Source organism: Plecotus auritus, assembly GCF_963455305.1.
Source record: "Plecotus auritus genome assembly, chromosome: 3".
NCBI lineage: Eukaryota > Metazoa > Chordata > Mammalia > Chiroptera > Vespertilionidae > Plecotus > Plecotus auritus.
This window is the reverse complement of record NC_137772.1, coordinates 192,833,570-192,856,458: the sequence shown is the minus strand read 5'-3', so window position 1 is coordinate 192,856,458 and position 22,889 is coordinate 192,833,570. Positions and strand designations below refer to the sequence as shown.

At 41.2% G+C, this 22,889-nt stretch overlaps 1 protein-coding gene across 1 annotated transcript in view; it reads right to left on the bottom strand.

Annotated features, from left to right (window-relative positions):
- Nucleotides 1–22,114, bottom strand: part of DNAI7 (dynein axonemal intermediate chain 7) — a gene marked incomplete at its 5' end in the record, with an annotated part of 48,450 nt that extends 26,336 nt beyond the window's left edge. Inside the window, 7 exons of the mRNA XM_080662326.1 lie at nt 2,565–2,880; nt 7,072–7,175; nt 10,381–10,527; nt 16,464–16,601; nt 17,406–17,507; nt 20,666–20,757; nt 21,988–22,114. Coding sequence (XP_080518452.1) covers nt 2,565–2,880; nt 7,072–7,175; nt 10,381–10,527; nt 16,464–16,601; nt 17,406–17,507; nt 20,666–20,757; nt 21,988–22,114 — 1,026 coding nt within the window. The remainder of the gene's footprint in view (nt 1–2,564; nt 2,881–7,071; nt 7,176–10,380; nt 10,528–16,463; nt 16,602–17,405; nt 17,508–20,665; nt 20,758–21,987) is intronic.
- Between the last annotated feature and the right edge of the window lie 775 nt (nt 22,115–22,889).

The following is a 22,889-nucleotide window of genomic DNA, read 5'->3' as shown; positions in this document are numbered from 1 at the left end:
TTTAAAAACAATAATGTAAAATACTAATTATGATCAAGGAACTGGAGGGGAGACATCCAATATTTTTATCAGATCAAGACCAAACACTTTTAGATACTCCTTTCATATGATTTTGATACATTTTTAATTCATTCTTTGTTTTTATGAATTGCCAATCACAAACCCTGCCAAATTTAAAGTCAATGTGTTGTGTGTTTGTTTGTTTACTGCATATTTAAATAATGTTAAGTCCAGGGCCCATTTACTCACTGTTACCCCCTTTCCCCACCCCCATTTAGAAATCAGTATGTCACTTCTACTTACATCTTATCATCTATAGCAAATCACCCAGTTAAGTGTGAACTTAACTTCAAGAGGGCGAGGAATGCAATGGTCTCATATGTCCCAAAAAGAAAAGAGAACTGGAAGTATTGTTGACCACTGATAAAGCTAACATGCTGCCTAAGAGGTAAACTATTTTTTTTAAGCTATAGAATTGCTTAAAAGCTGTGAAAAAGAAGGATCTCTTATCCTTTGAGATAGCATGGAGGGACCTGGGAAGTATTATGCTAAGTGAAATAAGACAGTCAAAGAAAGACAAATACCATATGATCTCACTTATATATGGAATCGAATGAACAAAACAGGCTCAGAGACATAGATGCATAGAACAGACTAATGAATCTCAGAGGGAAGGAGGAAGAAGGGGCTGGAGAGATTAACCAAAGAACTTATATGCATACTAGAGGCCCGATGCATGAAAATTCATGTCAGAGTAGGCCTTCCTTCCCCCGGCTGCCGGCACCAGCTTCCCTCCAGCACCCGGGACCCAGGCTGGCTTTCCTCCAGCCCTGGCTTTGTCAGGAAGGACGTCCAGAAGATGTCTGGTCTAATTAACTTATTACCCAATTATAATTATAGACTAGAAGCCCGGTGCACAAAATTCATGCACGGGGGGGAGGGTGGCCCTCAGCCCGGCCTGCACCCTCTCTAATCTGGGACCCCTCGGGGGATGTCCGACTGCAGGTTTAGGCCCTATCCCCCTAACTGCTCTCCCCTGCCATCCTGATCCCCCTAACTGCTCTCCCCAGCTGGCCTGGTAGCCCCTAACTGCTCTCCCCTGCCGGCCTGATCCCCTTAACTGCTCTCCCCTGCTGGCCTGATCCCCCTATCTGATCTTCCCTGATCCCCCTAACTGCTCTCCCCTGTTAGCCTGATCCCCCCTAACTGCTCTCCCCTGCTGACCTGATCCCCCTAACTGCTCCCTCCTGCCAGCCTAATCCCCCTAACTGCTCTCCCCTGCCGGCCTGATCACCTCTGCCTCAACCCTGCCACCATGGCTTTGTCTGGAAGGACATCCAGGAGGTCGTCCAGAAGATGTCTGGTCTAATTAGCATATTACCCTTTTATTAGTATAGAAGATATGCATATCCCATGGACACAGACAAGAATGGGGGTAAGGCCTGGAGTGGGGTGGGAGCCAGGTGGAGGGAGGTAATAGGGGGATATTTGTAATATTCTCACAATAAAGATAAATTTTAAAAAGAATATTTTTAAGTGACCAATTTTTAAAGAGAAAATCACTTATTTTCCCTAAAATATCAGCTATATACAGGTTTTTGGGTTTTCCTCTCCTTATGCCTTTTTAATTTTTATAAGGAAGGTTGTAATCATGCTCTAAATACTATTCTTTGTACAGACAATCATGTTATGTCCATTTTCTATATGCTATAGAACTTTTATAATTTATTTTGATATAATATTTAAAATGGAATTTTCAATTAACTATGTTCTTAATTCCTATTCTGATTTGAAACTTGTATTCAATCTAATTCTTAACCCTTACCTGTGTTTAAATAAACCAATATACTTCATGTCTTAAGCACTTATAGGAAAACCTGCTCTTTCTGGTCCTCCCTAAAATGCAAACTGCTTATCGCCAAACAAATGAGCTACTCATTCTGAGAAAGTATTACTAAATTATAAACTATTTATTCTAACTTAATAAGTAGCTTAAGAAAGAAAAGCAGAAACTTAAAGGAATATGATTATTAAATTACTCAATATATTATTATATCTAAAGATGTCAAGTTTTAAGAGTACAATAGTTTAAAAAAACTAATTTTGACTTTATAATATTCGTTCTTACAAAACCAGAAGCTAAGGAAGTAATAATAATGTAAGCTAACCCCTCAGTTTGTGAAAGTATTTACTACAAAGTTCCATTTAATGGCAAGTTCCCTTAAGTGAGTTTGAAATAGAACAAATACACAAAAAGTTAATTTGAAGTATAATAAACACAAAAATTAAATGGCTTCAAAGCTGTTCAGGAGTATCCCTAAAAATAAAAGTGAGCAACTCCAATCTGGAACTTTAGGATGTTGAAGCAACAGGCTCAACTATGAACAGTGACCAGTAATAGAAAGCAGGGGAAAAAATACACTCAAAATTAGGCCATTGGCAGAAGATGGATTTAGGACAATTTCTAGTTGTTTAGGGGAAAAAAATCTTGAGAATGCTTCAGGGGAATCTAATAAACATTTATTACATAAAGAAAAAAATATATACATTTAAATGTGTCTTACTGCGTGTACTTCAACAGTATCATCATCTTGTTCTTCAGATTTTATTTCTTCCTCCTGGTCTAAATTAGACTCATTTTCTGGTTGTTTATCCTCTTCTTGGAGCTCTTTGCTGATTGCTGATTGTGCAGTACTAACTTCCTCTTGGACAGAGGGAGATTCTGTGGGAGTGAGATCTTTTAATACTGTCGGAACAGGGCGCAGTGGTGTGACATGATCATAGTGAGTATGTAGGAGTCGTAAAGCAATGTCACTTGATGCTAATATCCTTGGAATTTCAAATCCAATTTGCATTTCATTGCATCTGATACTTCTGTGCCTGTTAATAATTGTAACAAAAAAGATGAGGCCCAGGGAAACGCTAGAACTGTTGCAAATTTATACGTAAGCAGTATCTCTCCACTTTAATTTTGCCAGTTTTAAATCCCGACCCTGACTTGCTTCTTTGCAGGGTTTGGACCCAGTTGCTAATGTTATACACCTCAAAACACACTCTTGGGATCCAAAACCCAACTGTTTTCTCCATCATGGGCAGCTCCTTCTCTGTTTCCTCTGTATGGCCATCTTCCTAGCCATCCTTTAAATGTTGATATTACTCAGCTCTCTATCCCAGGCCTTTGCTTCTCCCTCTACATAATATCCTTAGATATTACTTCTATGGCTTCAATGATCATTTAAATTATTAGTTTTTAACATGAGTTCTATGTTTCCTAGGGTTGGGTACGGGGAAGAAACATCCTGAATGAACTTTCAGGGGTCCCAAAATGCCCTTATATGTATATAGGGTGCCCCAAAAACATGTATGTACGCACTTTGAATAATTACAAAGGCAGTGTTTATTAAAATACATTTCATTTTCAAAACTGAACTATCAGCTGTTAAAGTATATATATATGTATTTTTGGGAAAACCCTATATATGTGAGCATATAGAACGATTTAAAGTTCATAAGAGTCTATGACTCCCAAAAAGTTAAGAACTATTGATTTATATGCTAATGACTCCCCAAAATCAATCTCAGATTTCTCTGAAGTCTTTCAGACAGTTGCACTTGATATTTCATAGGTACTTCAAACTCAACAAGTCCCTCCCTACAACTCCCCTCATCATCACCATCAAAATAAAACAGAATGTTTTCTGCCTCCACTACTTCTTATCTTAGTAAAAGGACCCCTAATTCTCTTCTTAGATGTGGGTAGTTAATAAAGGGCTATTCATTTTCCTTTTACTCTTTTAAAATTATAAAGATTAATTCTCTTCACTCTTCAGTATATAACACTAGAGGCCCGGTGCACGAAATTCGTGCACGGGGGGGGGGGGGGGGGAATTGTCCCTCAGCCCAGCCTGCACCCTCTCCAATCTGGGACCCCTCGAGTGATATCTGACTGCCCGATCCCACCGGGATCGGGCCTAAACGGGCAGTCAGACATCCCTCTCACAATCCAGGACTGTTGGCTCCCAACTGCTCACCTGCCTGCCTTCCTGATTGCCCCTAACCATTTCTGCCTGCCAGCCTGATCACCCCCTAACCACTCCCCTGCCAGCCTGATTGATGCCTAACTGCTCCCCTGCCAGCCTGTTTGCCCCTAACTGCCCTCCCCTGCAGGCCTGGTCCCCCCCTCCTTCCTGCAACTGCTCTCCCCTGCAGGCCTGGGTCCCTCCCAAATGCCTTTCCCTGCAGGCCTGGTCGCCCCCAACTTCCCTCCTCTGCCAGCTGGGTCACCCCTAACTGCCCTTCCCTGCAGGCCTGGTTGCCCCAACTTCCTCCTTTGCCGGCTTGGTCACCCCTAACTGCCCTCCCCTGCTGGCCTAATTGCCCACAACTGCCCTCCCTTGCAGGCCTGGTCCCTCCCAACTACCCTCCCCTGCTGGCCATCTTGTGGTGGCCATCTTGTGTCCACATGGAGGCAGCATCTTTGACCACATGGGGGCAGCCATCTTGTGTGTTGGAGTGATGGTCAATCTGCATATTACTCTTTTATTAGATAGGATAGAGGCCTGGTGCATGGGTGGGGCCAGCTGGTTTGCCCTGAAGGGTGTCCCGGATCAGGGTGGGGGTTCCCTTGGGGTGTGGGGCAGCCTGGGTGAGGGGCCTGTGGTGGTTTGCAGGCTGGCCACGCCCCCTGGCAACCCAAGCGAAGGCCCTGGTATCTGGGGTTTATTTATCTTCTACAATTGAAACTTTGTAGCCTGGAGCGGAGCCAAGCCTTCTGCTTGCTCCGTGGGGGAAGCCATTTCTGTTGGGATTTATGTATCTTCTATAATTGGAACGCTGTAGCTTTAAGCGGAGGCCTGGGCCAGCCAGGGTGTGCGGAAAGCTTGGCTTTCTCATTGCCGTGGGCAACCCTAGCCTCCTGCTCTTTGCAGCTCTGTGGCTGCCGCCATTTCTGCTTGGATTTATGTATCTTCTATCATTGAAACTTTGTAGCCTTGAGTGGAGGCCTAGGCCGGCAAGGGCAGGCGGAAAGCTTGGCTTCCTCCATCGCCGGGGAAACCCATGCCTCCCTCCTGCTCTCTGTGGTGGTAGCCATCTTGGTTGGGTTTATTTGCATATTCCCTCCTGATTGGCTGGCAGGCATGGCTTGTGGGTGTGGCTTGTGGGTGTAGTGGAGTGATGGTTAATTTGCATATTACTCTTTTATTAGATAGGATATTTCATAATAAAAAAGTTATATTGCTCGTTGTCTCTAATTTAGATGTAAACCACAGAGAATTTTGTAGCAAATGCAATGTGGAAAATACTTTCTTGCTTCCTTTTACTAAATATCAAAAATAAAATCCAGTTTCTTCCATTGTAATATGACTAGTCTTTTCAGAGCTGAGACCAGAACCTCCTAATTTTTACTCCAGTGATTTTTTTCTTAAAACATACTGCCATACTAATTCAATTAATTTGAAATATTTGAGATCAAGCAGCAACTGAGTGATCATGAATTTAGCATTACTGCTATCATTCCTTAGAAAGCTGTTACTTTGTTAAAAATAATTGGGAAAACATCACTTAAATAGCTAAAAATAAAATATATGAAAGTGTTACCTTGTGGAATTATTTTTAATAGTTCACAAAAAAAAAAGTTGTGTTTTTTTTTTTAAAGTTTGAGATTGCCATGTAGACAGTATCTACCATGTCTACTTCAGGAGGTGAAGAGAAGGGGAAGACCTGATATATATTCAGCTTATATTTGTACTAGACACCATGCTATGACCTTTATACGCATTAACTAGAGGCCCGGTGCATGAAATTCATGCACGGATGAAGGAGTGTGTCCCTCAGCCCAGCCTGCACCCTCTCCAATCTGGGACCCCTTGAGGGATGTCTGACTGCCCACTGGGATTGGACCTAAATGGGCAGTAGGACATCCCTCTCACAATCCAGGACTGCTCGCTCCCAATAGCTCGCCTGCCTGCCTGATTGCCCCAACCGCTTCTTCCTGCCAGCCTGATCACCCCCTAACCACTCCCCTGCCAGCCTGATAGAGGCCTAACTGCTCCCCTGATGGACGGATTGCCCCTAACTGCCTTCCCCTGCAGGCCTGGTCACCACAACTGCCCTCCCCTGGTGGCCCGGTCACCCCTCACTGCCTTCCCTTGCCAGCCTGGTCATCCCTAACTGCCCTCCCCTGCTGGCCCAATTGCCCCTGTCTTCCCCTGCCAGCCTGATTGCCCCTAACCATCCTCCCCTGTAGGCCAGGTCATCCCCACTGCCCTCCCCTTCAGGCCTGGTCCCCCCAACTGCCCTCCCCTGCAGGCCTGGTTGCCCCCAACTGCCCTCCCCTGCTGGCCCAGTCACCCCTAACTGCCCTCCCCTGCTGGCCTGATCACCCCCAACTGCCCTCCCCTGCTGGCCATCTTGTGGCGGCCATCTTGTGTCCATATGGGGGCGGCCATGTTTGACCACATGGGGGCAGCCATCTTGTGTGTTGGAGTGACAATCAATTTGCATATTACCTCTTTATTACATAGGATATTATATAGGATATTTAATCCTCAACCCAATCATATCTACACTAATAAAAGAGAAAGATGCAAATTGACCATACCTTCACAATGCCCACCAGCCAATCAGGAGTGAGTATGCAAATTAACCCAACAAAGATGGAAGGTTAATTTGCATACACAGGTGCCAAGCGGTCGGGGGTGGGATGCTTGCATCTGCCTCAGCCACTCTGGGCCTCTGGGCAGTGTGGGAAGGCGGAAAGGTGACTACGGGCCGGAGCAAAGGTGGTGCCGGCAGCCAAGGGAAGGAAGGCCCATTCCTGCATGAATCTTCATGCATGAGGCCTCCAGTTAAGTAATATAATCATCAGCGTACTGTTGACATACTAAAGCTCAACAAAGCTATGTAAATTGCTCAAGGTAAAGGGCAGGTCTATGATTCAAAACCCCACATGGTTGATTTCTTAATATGGGTTTTTTCCAGGGATGCCATTCTGTGATTCAACAGGCATATGCTGGCCACCATGATGTGACTCTAATGTCTTTCAAATTCCAGAATCTCCTGTGGGAATACCTTGGATTCTTCTTGAGGTTTGCCCACACATACAAGGTAATATTTTCATCCCGAATGACTTTTTCCATATCTCCAGTGTCCAGATCTGCTAAAGTACTAGCTTGCTGTGAGAGAACAAGAAAACATTATAAAAGATCAGAGGCCTCATAAATTATACAACCTAGATAAGTTACTTCATCACTTAAGTGTTAGATTCCCTTCATTACTTATAAGAGTTATTTGAGTAAAAATAAGGTTCAATCAAAATAGCAAACAATTGCTTTTAAAAATCTCAAAATGATGCAAATATATTTACTTAATTAAATATGCTTTCCCTTTTTCACTCAGTTTCTCCTTAGGTGTCTAAGGATTAAAGTTGCCCTACATACCCAGGTAGCATGTGTAGATTACTATTATGTTACCCTTTTCAATGTTAACCTTATCATGGCTTTTCATTCTAACTATACACATGCTACTTTATCTGCACCTTATTAAAACATAATTATGCTACTGCAAAAGTTTGCCTATTTCTGATTATATCAAGGTTAGACACAAAATATCCAGTTTATAAAATCCAAATGAGTTTTATATTTTACTAATCCAATACTTGGTATCTAACATTAAACACACAACTTAAGAATGTCCTTAAATTTGTTTTAATAAAGACTAACATAGTTTGATGCCTATTGCTCTCTTAAAGGGCTTAAATAACTTAATATGTATTTGGTTGCTATAAAGTAAAAACTTAAAAGTATTGGGGATTAATTGCTTTTTTTAAGAAAGATTATCCCCCGCCCCCACTTCTTTTTCCCATGAAATTAACTTTTTGAAGTGTCCAGGATAATTGCCTTGTCGAATTATTCCACATTGTGGATTTATCTGATTTTTTCCACATGGTATTGTTTAACTTGCTCCTCTACCTCCTTATTTTGTGTGTACTGGAAGTTAGGTCTAGATAGGTTTAATTAGATTCAGATGAAACCACTTTTAGCAAGAAGGCATCATAGGTTTTGTTGTGTTCTTCAGGAGGTATATTATGTCCCACTATTAATTATGTGGATTTCATCACTTGGTTAGGGGGTAACTACCCACAACTCCATTTTTCCCAATCAGTAAGGAGTAATCTGTGGTCTAATAGTTTGGCACTATAAGAATACCAGGTAATGTGTTCCTTAACAACTTAACTTTTCACTATTTAGGTAGCCATTAATGATCCTTATTAATTATTATACTAGGGATTGAAAACTTGTGATTTTTCTAACTGACCATTTCTCCTAATTTATCAGATAATATTCTTCTGTATATAACTGTTCTCCCCCACTCCCCACCCCACTTTCCTCCTTTCTTTTGGAGCATCACTACAGACTCATGAATTTTCATTTATTCAATGTACTATAATCAATTTTAGTCATTATTCTTCCTGATATTCATATTGTCCCAAATTGGACTAGTGCGAGACTCTTTAAGCTAGTCATATCCCTCTGGATATGACTCCATTAGACTTTGAGCATTTATTTGCTTTCTTGCACAATAAAACTCAACCTTATCTTTAAATAACAACTTTATCTTTCACTTTCCTTGCCACAGACCTGGATTAGCCATTTACCCTAATTACACCTGATTCCTTTAGCCTATATAATAAAGCGGTAATATGCAAATTGACCCTCATGCCCTCACAAGATGGCCACCCCATGTCCTCACAAAATGGCTGCCATGTTGTCACAAGATGGCCACCCCCATGTCATCACAAGATGGCCACCACAAGATGGCTGTCCCCACGTGATCACAAGATGGTCACCCCCACGTTGTCACAAGATAATCGGCAGGGGAGGGCAGTTGGGGGCAACCAGGCATGCAGGGGAGGGCAGTTGGGGGGGACCAGGCCAGCAGGGGAGGGTAGTTAGGGGTGATCAGGCCAGCAGGGGAGGGCAGTTGGTAGTGATCGGGCCAGCAGGGGAGCAGTTAGGTGTCAATCAGGTAGGCAGGGGAGCGGTTAGGGAGTGATCAGGCTGGCAGGCAGAAGCAGTTAGGGACTATCAGGCAGGCAGGCAAGCGTGTGATTAGGAGCCAGCAGTCCCAGATTGTGAGAGGGATGTCCTGTATTGGAGAGGGTGCAGGCTGGGCTGAGGGACACCCCCCCCACACACACACAGAGTGCATGAATTTTGTGCACCGGGCCTCTAGTATGGAATAAAATAGAGTTCATACTGATATTTCTGTTTTATATATATTTTACAGTATTATTTTTGTCAATCCTCATCTAAGTATATTTTTTCCATTTATTTTTGAGAGAGAGAATGGAAGGGAGGAAAGAGAGGAAGAAGGAGTTGGAGGGAGAGGGAGAGAGAGAGAGAGTTTGAAACACTGATGTGAGAGAGACATCAATTGGTTGCCTTCCACATGGGCCCCCAACTGGCTCCAGGATCTAACCTGCAACCCAGGTATGTGCTTGACTGGGAATCTAACCTGAGACACTTCTAACCACTGAGCCAAACCGGCCAGGGCAACATTACAGTATTTTTTTCTAATATTTTCTTTTACATACTGTATTACTTTTCTCTTACAATAAACATCTTGACTAATAATTATATTTCCTTACTTGCTTTTTCTTACAATATAAATAAAATAGTTGCAAAGTTATAATGTGAATATCATTGCTAACAATAAACTTAGTGAAGTTTAAGCCTTCTTTGGAGTTCTTTAAGCAATTAGAACGTATGCTACCAAGACTATACCAAGGCCAGGACTGCTTTCTAGACCAAAAGAAAAAGAAGCAGAATAGCCAAAAGCAATGTGACCTTAGATAATTTTCTGATTTAAAAATAAAAAACACAGCTATAGAAGATATTCATGGGATATTAGGGAAAATGTAAATATAAAACTGGATATTAGAAGATATTATAGAATTGTTATGAATTTTCTTAGGTATAATAATGGTTTTACAGTTATTTGGATATTATCATTAGTGCTAAGATATTCAGAAAAACAGAGTGACTACAATAATTGTAATCCTGTACCAACTGATTTATCTAGAGAAAATACCTACTATATAATGTCTTGTGAATTTATTTTTATAGTGATCCTAGTAAACCTTATCAAGTATAATAAAGAAAACTAGATTTTAGCTATATTGATGGTTTATTTGTTTAAAAATAAAATATTTACAGTTGTTAAAAGTGGATAAATACATGTGCCTTAAATTATGCCACTGACTTTTCTGAACCTTTTAATTTTTGAATAAAAAAATACTGGATTTTTTTATTATATAGCATACCCTTATTTTAACCCTTATAAAAGTTAATACTAACATCTGAGCAAATCCGCACTCACCCTGAGCAGCAGCTCCGTGGCTATGTTGAACTTATGGTGCAGCAGCTCCTGCAGCTCCACAATGGAGCCTTGGTACTGCACGATGCTCTTCTCTTGCAAGTCATTAGATGGCGTTTCCAATAAAATTAATTTCAACTTATCAATTAACTATAAAGCAAAAAGTAAAAATATGAAGTAAAAATGTACTATAAAAGTAAATCAATTCTGACAAACAAACAAAAAGGTGAAAATGGGGATATTCTAATATTTTTGAATCGAAGAACACATCTTATTGTCAGTAAAATAAATATAGGAAATAATTTTTATATTATTTAAGAGCACACAAAAACAGAGCTATTTCCTCCCAGAACTCCATGATAAGAATTCTCAACCAGGTGTGACAGAGCTTTCACTACCTAAGACAGCGGCACAATAGGAACCGCACCAACAGGAGCACCATGAGAAGAAGAGGGCAAGCACTAGCGCTTACTGAATGTTTACCAGGCGCCGGGAACTATTCTAAACGCTGTCTGTGTTTTAATTCACTTCATCCTCTTCATAACTCTGTTTCGCAGGTCCTGGTATTGTGCCTATTTTATAGATGAGAAAACTCAGGATCGTCCGTTCCGCCTGTAAGAAGCTTGGAGGACGCCACTCTGTCCCAGCAAGTAAAAAGCGGAACACACTGGAATGTCAACAACTCTTCTTTGATCCATAAGTGAGGGGTGACACAGGGCAAGTCCTTGCCCCTCAAGATTGGAGAGACTCCCAGGTGAATACAGGGACCCGGCTTATCAGCGCGGACTGAGCAGGGACCTGGGCCGGACCCGTAGGAAACCCAGAGCTGTAAGAGCTGGAGGCTCAGTGCGGGCGACTCCGGGACTTAAAAGACCTCCAGGAGGACACAGCCGTGGCATGTAACCGCTGGAGCTCCACCAGGTCCCCACAATACACGCAGGAAAAAATCCCCTCGTGCTCAGGCACTGGGAGAGGAAAGAGAACCATTTTGCAATGCACCAGGACATTCTGTTCTCCTTCACGAGGCCCGAGCTCGGGGAAACTAACCAGAGCCTGACCCGCTGGAGTTTTATCAGACCTACCTCACCTGGGGGATCAGCTGGAGTTTTGTCAGACCTACCTCACCTGGGGGATCAGCTGGAGTTTTGTCAGACCTACCTCACCTGGGGGATCAGCTGGAGTTTTGTCAGACCTACCTCATCTGGGGGATCAGCTGGAGTTTTATCAGACCTACCTCACCTGGGGGATCAGCTGGAGTTTTGTCAGACCTACCTCACCTGGGGAACAGCAAAGAGCCGACTCCAGCTGGCTCCAGTCATCCCCCCGCCACTGAGAGAGGTACGAGAAATTAAAGAAACGTGTGAAGTCCTGTCCCGGGGCACAGGACTGCTAGAATTGAGGCCCATCATAGGACTAGAGAACGTTTCCCCTCCCCTACCGCCCCTCACCACCACCTTACTTAAGGCCTTTTACAGCAGTTCCTTTTACCCACTACATCAGGTCATGCTATCAAGAAAAGATGAATAGGCATGCCAAAAGGCAAAAACAAAACACAAAAAAAAACCACACAATTTGAAGAGACAGAGCAAGTATTAGAACCAGACATGGCAGGGATGTTGGAGTGATCAGACCGGGAATTTAAAACAACTGTGTTGAACATAATATGCTAAGTACTCTGTGGATAAAGAAGTCACCATGCAAGAATAGGTGGATAATGTTAGCAGAGAGATGGAAATCCTAAGAAGGAACCAAAAAGATATCCTAGATATCAGAAACACTGGAACAGAATTGAAGAATGCCTTTGGTGGGCTCCCTAGCAGACTACACTCAGCTGAAGAAAGAATCTCTGAGTTGGAGGACATATCAATAGAATGGAAAACCAAAAACAAAGGGAGAGAAGACTGAAAGAAAAACAGAACAGAATATCCAAGGACTGTGAAACGATGACTAAGACCAGTCTCCACATAATGGGAATACTAAAAGGAGAAAAAAGAGAGTAAGGGATAGAAGAAATATTTGAAATAATAATGACTAAGAATTTCTCCAAATTAATGTCAGAGGTCAAACCACAGTTCCACAACGCTCAAAGAACATCAAGCAGAATAAATGCCTCCCCAAATTATACTTAGACATATCATTTTCAAATTATAGAAAATAAAAAGGTAAATTTAAAAATCCTACAAAACAACAAGAAAGCCCACTGCATGGGAGAACATATTTGCCAATGATATCAATGATAAGGGTTTAATCTCCAACATTTACAGGGAACTCATACAACTTAACAAAAGGAAGATAAACAACCCAATAAAAAAAATGGGCAACGAACCTAAATAGATACTTTTCTAAAGAAGACAGAAGAAGGCCAAGAGACATATGAAAACACGCTAAAAGTCACTAATCATCTGAGAGATGCAAATCAAAACGACAATGCGGTACCATCTCACACCTGTCAGAATGGCAATCATCAATAAACAAGTGCTGGCGAGGATGTGGAGAAAAAGGAACTCTCGTGCACTGCTGGTGGGAATGCAGACTGGTGCAGCCACTGTGGTGAACAGTATGGAGTTTCCTCAAAAAACTAAAAATGGAACTCCCATTTGACCCAGTGATCCCCCTTCTAGGAATATATCCCAAGAAACTAGAAACACCAATTAGAAAGGATATATGCACCCCTATGTTCATAGCAGCACAATTCACCATAGCTAAGATTAGGAAACAGCCTAAGTGCCCATCAGCAGATGAGTGGATTAAAAAACTTTGGTACATCTACACAATCTATGCTGCGATAAAAAGAAGGAGTCCTTACCATTTGCAAACAGCATGGATGGAACTGGAGAGCATTATGCTAAGTGAAATAAGCCAGTCAGAGAAAGATAAATATCACATGATCTCACTCATTTATGGAATATAATGAACAACATAAACTGATGAACAAAAACATATCCAGAGTCAGAGAAACATCGATCAGACCATCAAATCTCAGAGGGAAGGTAGGGTAGAGTGGGGTTAAGGGGGAGAGATCAACCAAAGGACTTGTATGCATGCATATAAGTCTAACCAATGGACACAGACCCCGGGGGGGTGTGGGGTGTGAGGGCATGAGTGGGGGGGATGGGGAGGGTAATGGGGGAATAAGGACACATATGTAACACCTTAATCAATAAAGAAATTAAAAAAATTAAAAATCCTGATGGAAATCAGTGGGGGGAAAATCTTACCTTTAGAGGAGCAAATGGTTACATCCAACTGCTCAGAAACCACGCAAGCAAGGAAAGGGGGGCAAAATATTTAAAGTGTTGGGAGGAATTGAGGCACAGCATGATCAAAGAATAACTAGTAAGTGGCAGAATTCAGCTCTGAGCACTGACACAGCTAATAAATAAAAAACTTCTAAATTAGGAGAGGCAACATGGTAGAGTAGTATGGACTCAAACCAGACAGTGGGTTTCAGCTCTAGCCACCTCTTACTACCAGTGTGATCCTGGGCAAGTTCTTTAACATCTCTATGCCTCAACTTCATCTGTAAAATGGGAATGATGGTGCCTTCCTCACAGGGCTATTATGAAAATTCAGCAAGTTACTATTTCCAAAGCCTGGCATAGTAAGTGTTATCTCACAGTTTGTCAAAGAAATAAATTGGAGCCCTAATCAGTTTGGCTCAGTGGATAGAGTGTCAGCCTGCGGACTGAAAGGTCCCAGGTTTGATTCCAGTCAAGGGCACGTACCTTGGTTGTGGGCACATCCCCAGTAGGAGGTGTGCAGGAGGCAGCTGATTGATATTTCTCGCTCATCAATGTTTCTAACTCTCTATCCCTCTCCCTTCCTCTCTGTAAAAAAATCAATAAAATATATTCTTTTTAAAAAAAGAAATAAATTGGATAACTTGGAGCTTGATGTTTACCATGGGTTCTCTGCTATCCCATCCTTTCTGTTGCTCTTGTGGCTTCCTGCTTTAGTTTCCTATTGCTGTGACTTCTCTCTTCTGCTGTCTCCTTTTACTTATCCTTTTCTCATCGTCCCCACTACTTATTACTTGTATTTCTGTACCCCACATTCGTAACAGGAAGATACCACTTCTCGTTCATCACTAGTGAACTCCAGTGCTACCTCCCACAGCCTCCTTGCTAATGGCAAAGCAACAGACTCCTGGCCCAACATCATGCCATGGCAGCCTCCTGGTAGAGAGCACGTGCAATGGCGAGAACACTGTATGATGAATCCATTGGTGTGAAATACCTCATAGTGTGTGGGAGGCTCTACTCAGCAAAGCTATTATTTGGCATTGAAGGTCAAATAAAGAGCTTCACAGAGAAGAAAAGGCTAAAGGAGCTCACCACCACCAAACCAGTACTACATGAAATGTTGAATGATCTTCTTTAAGAAGAAGAAAAAAAAAAAAGATAAAAAATATGAACAACAAAATCGTAATAAATACATATCTATCAACAATTGAATCTAAAAATCAAAATAAACGAAGGAATCTAATGAACAAAACACACAGATGAATAAAATAGAAGTAGAGGCATCGAAACATGGAAGAGACTGATGAATCTCAGAGGGAAGGGGGAGAGAGGGCTAGAAAGAGGTTAACCAAAGAATTTATATGCATACTAGAGGCCTGGTGCATGAAAATTCGTGCACTGGGGGGAGGGGGGGATCCCTCAGTCTAGCCTGCCCCCTCTCACAGTCCGGGAGCCCTCAGGGGATGTCCTACTGACAGCTTAGGCCGCAGGCTGGCCTCCCTCTGTGGGAGGCCACCAGCCAATCAGGGGAAGGCACCGCCCCATCACCCCCTCGCTGCTGCTGCCTCTGGCCTCTCTCTGCGGGAGGCGACCGGGCAGTCAGAGGAAGACAATGCCCCCATTATGCCTCTGCTGCTGCCACTGCCGGCCATGAAGCTGCCTGAGCCTCAGCCCTCGCAGCCACTGCGGCTTGCCTGAGCCTCGGCCCGGCCCTCGTTGCCTGAGCCTCGGGTCCTCACAACGGCAGCAGCCATCTGCAGCTTGCCTGAGCCTCGGGCCGGCCCTGGGCAGCAGCAGCTGCCATCCGCTCCCACGATGCACCTCCTGGTCAAGTCCCCACCCACCCACATGTGCCCGCTGCACATACAGCCTCCTAGTGATCGGTTGTGATGGCATGAGGGCGTCACGGCGTGAGGGCGTCATGACCACAGAGGCTTTTATCAGTATAGATGTGCATTACCTATGGACACAGACAATAGGGTGGTGAAGTCCTGGGTGGGCAGGATCTGGGTGGAGGAGGGCAATAAGGGGAAAAAGGGGGGGCATCTGTAATACTCTAAACCCGTGGTCGGCAAACTGCGGCTCACGAGCCACATGCGGCTCTTTGGCCCCTTGAGTGTGGCTCTTCCACAAAATACCACGGCCTGGGCAAGTCTATTTTGAAGAAGTGGCGTTAGAAGAAGTTTAAGTTTAAAAAATTTGGCTCTCAAAAGAAATTTCAATTGTTGTACTGTTGATATTTGGCTCCGTTGATTAATGAGTTTGCCGACCACTGCTCTTAACAATAAAGATTAAAGGAAATAAAACAAAAAGAAGGGAAAAACTTTAAAAAATAAAAATAAATGAAAAATATTTTCTAGCATTTTTAAGTCTATTGTAAAGTGGTAATTCTTCAGGCTAGTCTGTCCATCCTATTTGCAGAAATAGAATATAGGATATTCTTAATCATCTTTATACTTTCCTTGTCTGAATGAGTAGGTGTCTGGCACATAGTTAACAATAAAAACATGTGTACACATCACTGAATAGTGAATAATGCCAGCTGATAATAAAATTATGCACTTTCCCCCTAAATTATTTACATAAATAGATGCAACTTAATTTTTGCACTTGAATTAGATACACATTACAATTAAGATTTCACATTTATGTTATGTTGACCTCACCTTAGGCATCGAGGTTTTTAGGAGTTAAAAAAAAAAAGGTTAGCAAATATTTTTCTCCATAGCCAAGGAAGCAACAGTGCTATTAATTGGCAACTATCATATTTATTTAATTTCTCTTTTTGGAATTAATTTGTAATTTAAGTAATTTAAAATTATAGAATAATACTTAAGTACTTACATATAGTACTAGTTTACTCTTTGCAATTACTTCCTCAAATGTCTCATTTTTTTCCTCTTTCCACAAGCTAATGAAAGTATTAATTTCCTGGGCTATTGAGGGGTCAGGACTCCCATCACATTGAATGTAGTGTGTCCACTGTAGAGTAAAAATGTTTGAAAGTTCACACTGATGAAATTCAACCAAAGAGTAAATTACTTCTTGTTTACATAGGAGATCTCATAACCTAGTTTTCCCAGTTTAAGCTAAAGACATATTATGACTTTAAACAGATACTTGATTTATCTCTAAAATAACCAAATTCCTCTTCAGAAAAATAATTTTCAAGCATTAAGATAAATACATATTTATTGTCATTTTAATTTTTAAAACAATATATGAGCTAGCTTTGTTTTTGCTTTCCTCTCTATTCATAGAGCTCCTATATTTACAAAAGCCAACACTTGGGCTAATTTCTACTTCTTAAATGATTGCTATCTGTTCATTTCCATTAGCATTTTAGTATGAACCCTTCCAGTCATTTTGTAATCTATGCAAATTCTACATTTGTAATCATATTCTACTTAAAATATTTTGCTTAAAATTATACCATAATCATAGTTTGTCATATTATTATGATTTTTCCTTTTTCTCCTGATAATCACCTATATTGTTTCTAAAGTTAATGCTGTTTTGAGCAACACTAGATTGCCTTAAATCCAGTTTTTATATTTTAATTTAGGATAATTTCCTCAGTAAAGATTCCAAAAATTAAATCTAAGGATATAAATGTTCCAAGGACCTTATTATTGACAAATAGTTGTCTGCAAAGCTATAAGCAATCTGTCATATTAGAGATTTTTTTCATAGACAAATTTAGAATTTCTTAAGACTAAAAAATATCGGACTATAACTCCCTCTTGTGGTACAAAAGTATTATCTCAAAAGAATAATAAGTTTTACCTGAGAATGCAATCTATGTTCTCGTTTTATTTTCTCTGCTTCAGAAAAACAATTCTCTAATAAATAAAGTTCTCCAAGTTCTTCATTTTTCCTTCCTAGATCCTGTTGCATGGGGACACATAAATTTATTTTTTAATTTCAGCTTTGTGTTTCATAAGTAGCATAGAAAATTTACTTGGCAAAGTATTTAGTTTCAGAATAAATATTATAATTACCTTGAATGTAACTGATATTTCTAAAAGGTTTCATCTGAAACAGTGGTTTGCAAAGTGTGGTCCGCAGACTCCTGGTGTATCCCCAGGCTCTTTTGGGATGTGTGAGGTCAAATATCTTTTCACAATAATACTGAGACTTTATTTGCCTTTCTCACAGTGTACACATTTGCACTGATGGTGCAAGATGGTATGAAACTGCAGATGACTTAGCATAAATCAAGGCACAAACTGTACTAGTGGCCATATTCTTCAGGGGGATGGGTATTAAACTGCCAGTTTCATGTGAGAATGATCAGATAAAGTGATTATTAATTTTATTAAATTTCAACCTTTAAGTATATGTCTTTTTAATATTTTGTGGGATAAAATGGGAAGTAAGCATAAAGTATGTCTGCTGCATATCAACGGACAATACCGTCTTCAGGAATAAATTCTTGTGTACTTATTTAAGTATTTTGGCAGATATTGTCTCAAAAATGAGTTAATTGAGCATGTCATGTCCAGGAGACAATTTAAAGCATTTGTTGACAATGATAAAATTCAAGCTTTCAAATATATTTCAAATTTTAGCCGAAACCGGTTTGGCTCAGTGGATAGAGCATCGGCCTGCGGACTGAAGGGTCCCGGGTTCGATTCCGGTCAGGGGCACGTACCTTGGTTGCAGGCACATCCCCAGTAGGAGGTGTGCAGGAGGCAGCTGATCGGTGTTTCTCTCTCATCGATGTTTCTAACTCTCTCTCCTTCTCCCTTCCTCTCTGTAAAAAATCAATAAAATATATTTTAAAAAAAAAATTTAAATTTCAAATTTTAGAAAACTGGTCTGCCCTTGACCAGTGGTAGCACTGTGAGAGTTTCAAAATCCTTAAGATCATTTTCTGATTTGATTAGAGATTATATTAATGTTTGTGGTATTTAAATTTAATTATTTTTAATCCTCACCTGAGGATATTTCTTCCATTGATTTCTATAGAGTAGAGGGAAGAAGGAAGGGGAGGTGGAGAGAGAGAGAAATGTCGATTGGTTGCCTCCCACATGTCCCCCTCACCAGGGCTGGGGAACCTACAACCAAGATACGTGCCCTTAATTGGGAATTGAAACCACTACCCTTGACCTGAATCAAACCAGAGAGCCTTTGGTCCAGAGCTGGCGCTCTAACCATTGAGCAACTGGCTAGGGCTCTCAGTTTTAATTTCTACTAAGGTAAATGTTGATAGATATAACTCATATAAAAAAAGCTCCTTGTGGCTTTTCAGTTTTTAAGAGTAATGAGGTTGTTTTTTTCCTGAGATCAAAATACTTCAGAACCACTGATGTGAAAAATTCTGGTGAAAAAGAGAAGTGAAACAAAAAAAAGAGGTAGAATTTGAAAAAAATTTTTTTTGGTCCCCGTTTATCCTATCTAATAAAAGAGTAATATGCAAATTAACCATCACTCTGCTACACCCACAAGCCACGCCCACCAGCCAATCAGGAACAAGTATGCAAATTAACCCAACAAAGATGGCTGTGGCCACGGAGCGAGCAGGAGGCTTGGGTTTCCCCAGCAATGGAGGAAGCCAAGCTTTCCGCACACTCTGCCTGGCCCAGGCCTCCACTCAAGCTACAAACTTTCAATTATAGAAGATAAATAAATCCCAACAAAAATGGTGGTAGCCACAGACCTGGAGAGAGTAGGAGGCTTGAGTTGCTCCCAGCGATGGAGGAAGCCAAGCTCCCACAGCCCTGGCCTGCCTTGGCCTCCAAGGCTACAAAGTTTTAATTATAGAAGATAAATAAATCCCAACAAAAATGGCTATGGCCATGGAGCAAGCAGGAGGCTTGGCTCCGCTCAAGGCTACAAAGTTTTAATTGTAGAAGATAAATAAATCCCAGATACCAGGGCCTATGCTTGAGTCACCGGGGGGCGTGGCCATCCTGCAAACCACCACAGGCTCCTCGCCCAGGCCGCCCCACGCCCCAAGGGAACCCCCACCCTGATCCAGGACACCCTTCAGGGAAAACCAGTTGGCCCCCATCCATGCACCAGGCCTCTATCCTATCTAATAAAAGATTAATATGCAAATTGACCATCACTCCAACACACAAGATGGCTGCCCCCATGTGGACACAAGATGGCTGCCACAAGATGGCCAGCAGGAGAGGGCAGTTGGGAGGGACCAGACCTACAAGGGAGAGCAGTTGTGAGCAATCAGGCCAGCAGGGGAGGGCAGTTGGGAGGGACCAGGCCTGCAAGGGAGGGCAGTTGTGGGCAATCAAGCCTGCAGGGGAGGGCAGTTAGGGGTGACCAGGCCGGCAGAGGAGGGAAGTTGGGGGGTGACTGGGCCTGCAGGGAAGGGCAGTTGGGGGGGACCAGGTCAGCAGGGGAGGGCAGTTAGGGGTGACCAGGCCTGCAGGGGAGGGCAGTTAGGGGTGACCAGGCCTGCAGGGGAGGGCAGTTAGGGGTGACCAGGCCTGCAGGGGAGGGCAGTTAGGGGCAAACAGGCTGGCAGGGGAGCAGTTAGGCATCAATCAGGCTGGCAGGGAAGTGGTTAGGGGGTGATCCGGCTGGCAGGCAGAAGTGGTTAGGGGCAATCAGGAAGGCAGGCAGGCAGGCGAGCAGTTTGGAGCCAGCCCTCCTGGATTGTGAAAAGGATGTCCATCTGCCCGTTAAATGGGCAGTCAGACATCCCTCAAGGGGTCCCAGATTGGAGAGGGTGCAGGCTGGGCTGAGGGACACCCCCCCATGCACGAATTTCGTGTACCGGGCCTCTAGTTTATCTATAAAACAGATTGCGAATAATAACTTAGTGTTTACAAGCATGGGCTCACATACTAGAGTACTTATGTCTAGGTCGGGCTCTGACCTAGCTTGATTTCTCTATTTCTTTAACTATGAAATGTGGATGATATGTCATTAATTTTATGGTAGGATTAAGTGAGTTCAGCCAGTTCAGATAGGCCTAAATGTTACTGATAGCTCCTGGAGGAGAATGACATTAAATGGCCCAACAGATCTGGTAGCCATATAGTTTGTCTTCACTAATAACTTCATTAACATTTATTTACTTTTGCTTCAAGTTGTTGCCATTTTTCTTTCTCAATTCGTTCTATTTCTAGCCTTGCTAGTTCTTCTTTTTCAGATTTCACACGGGCTTCCTCTAAAGAACAAAAAGACATTTTTTAAGTGATAAAATCAATCTATTTTTAAGCCCTTAAAGTTACTTCAGATATTTGCAAGGTGAAATGATGGTGATATATTTTATAGAAGCCATGACCTTTATTATGTGATAGAAATAAGACAAGTGCTAGATTTCTTTTAAAAAAGTAACATGATTAAATGTTCTGGCAAAAAAAATAGGTCCATAATAATTTCTCTTTTCTATAAAGTTAATAATGATCCAATAATGATTTTATCTGATAGAAAAATGATAGATCTATCATGGATAATTAAGGAGAGGTAATAGCTCTAGAAGATTTCTATAATCTTATGATATCTACATCATCAAAACAATGACCTTAATCTTCTCTTGCTTTCACTATCAAAAGGAAAACATGACACATATACTAAAGAATATAAGTTTAACCCAATATAATAAAACATTCCCCAAGTCCTATATTCTGATGTTCTAGTCTTATAATGAGTCACCTAAAAAGGATTTATATGATTATACATAAATAATCAGCATGGAATCTAAAGACAGATTTTTAAAACCTGAATCTGAATCCACAGATGTTTTTAATGTTAAAAGCTAAAACCACTCAAAATATTTAAAATTTTAAAATAATTTTTGGTTAAATGAAATTTGTTTAAATTTGGCAAATAAATATTATTAAACTATAAGAATCAAGGCAGCTGTGTATACTTCTTGCTAACGTATATTTCCCATACTTAATGAATTTGATTGTCAGAATTCTCAGTGCACAATCAGCACCGATGCCCCTATTTCACCTGTAAATATAAATACTTCAAGTAAGATTGCCAGAATTAACAAATAAAGATAAAGGATACTCTGTTGAATTTGAATTTCAGATAAATAACGAACTGTTTGTTTTGTTGTTTTCTTTTGTTTGTTTATTTTTTAAGTCCCAAATATTGCATGGGGCAAATTATACCATTATCCATTGTTTATCTGAAATTCAAATTTAACTGGGATCCTGTATTTTATCTGACTACTCTACTTCAAGATATATCTGAAAGTGATTTGTGTGTACTATCAACTTTCTGGGTACCCTTTAAACAGTAGACATCTGTTATAAAAAAAAAATTAAACTTGAAAAATAAAAGAATTTTGAAAATTCTTTAAAAATATTTTGACTACATTACAGGAATACCAACCTATGGTTGGTATAACCTACATATGAAATTAGTATAACTGTGTATTTTGTACCTTCCTCTTTTAGTCGTTTCTCCTCCTCCTCTTGTAGCTGCTTCAGTCGTTCAGCTTTGGAGAATTTCTTTTTTTTATTGCCAGTCTTCATGAAGGCCACAACATTCAAAAAAAAGGCTATTAACATACCCCCAAGTAACTTAAAAGTACATATCCCTCAAAGCATAATTATGAAAAACAGTTTTGCTCCCATGAATCCAGTCTTTCACTCATTCAAATAAGACAGCCTATTATGTGCAAAGCCTTAACACGGTGACTTAAGGGACAAAGTATGAAAACAAGTATGAAAAATAAGCATATAAATTATTCAACAGCAAGAGTAATACTGACAAGTATGTACAATTTAAGTAACTACCCCATTCCCAGTTTTCACATCTTTAAAGTGGTGCTAAGTAGAACCTCATTTCACTGTTGTAAGGATTAAAAGAAGACATATGTAAAAACAGTTTTAATACTGCAACATGTCTACAAAGATTAAAGCAATTTTTATGACTAGCAGATAAACAGAATTATTTTGCAAGTTTGAAGGAAGGAGAGATTATTTTCAATAGCTGGGATCAAGTAAAATTTTACAGAGCAGGTAATACTTAAGTTTGTGCCCCCAAAATTTTAACATTCAGATATGAGGGGCAGATATCTCAAGAAGAGGGAAATAGAGTCCAGTTTTCCCTGGGATAGCTTAGGCTGCTCTTCTGGTTAGCACTGTGTCAGGACCTTGCTGTCCGCCCCTGGCCCCAGGCAGCTGCTAAGTCACATGGCTGCTGTCCAGAGAGGATACATGAGCACTCCAGCAAGTGCGAGTTGAGTTATGGGGTCAGAGAGAGGGAGTTTTATTTTGTTTTGAATCCTAGGTTGAGGACATGCTGAGAGAAAGAAAGGGGGAGAGAGAGAGATTGCCCTGG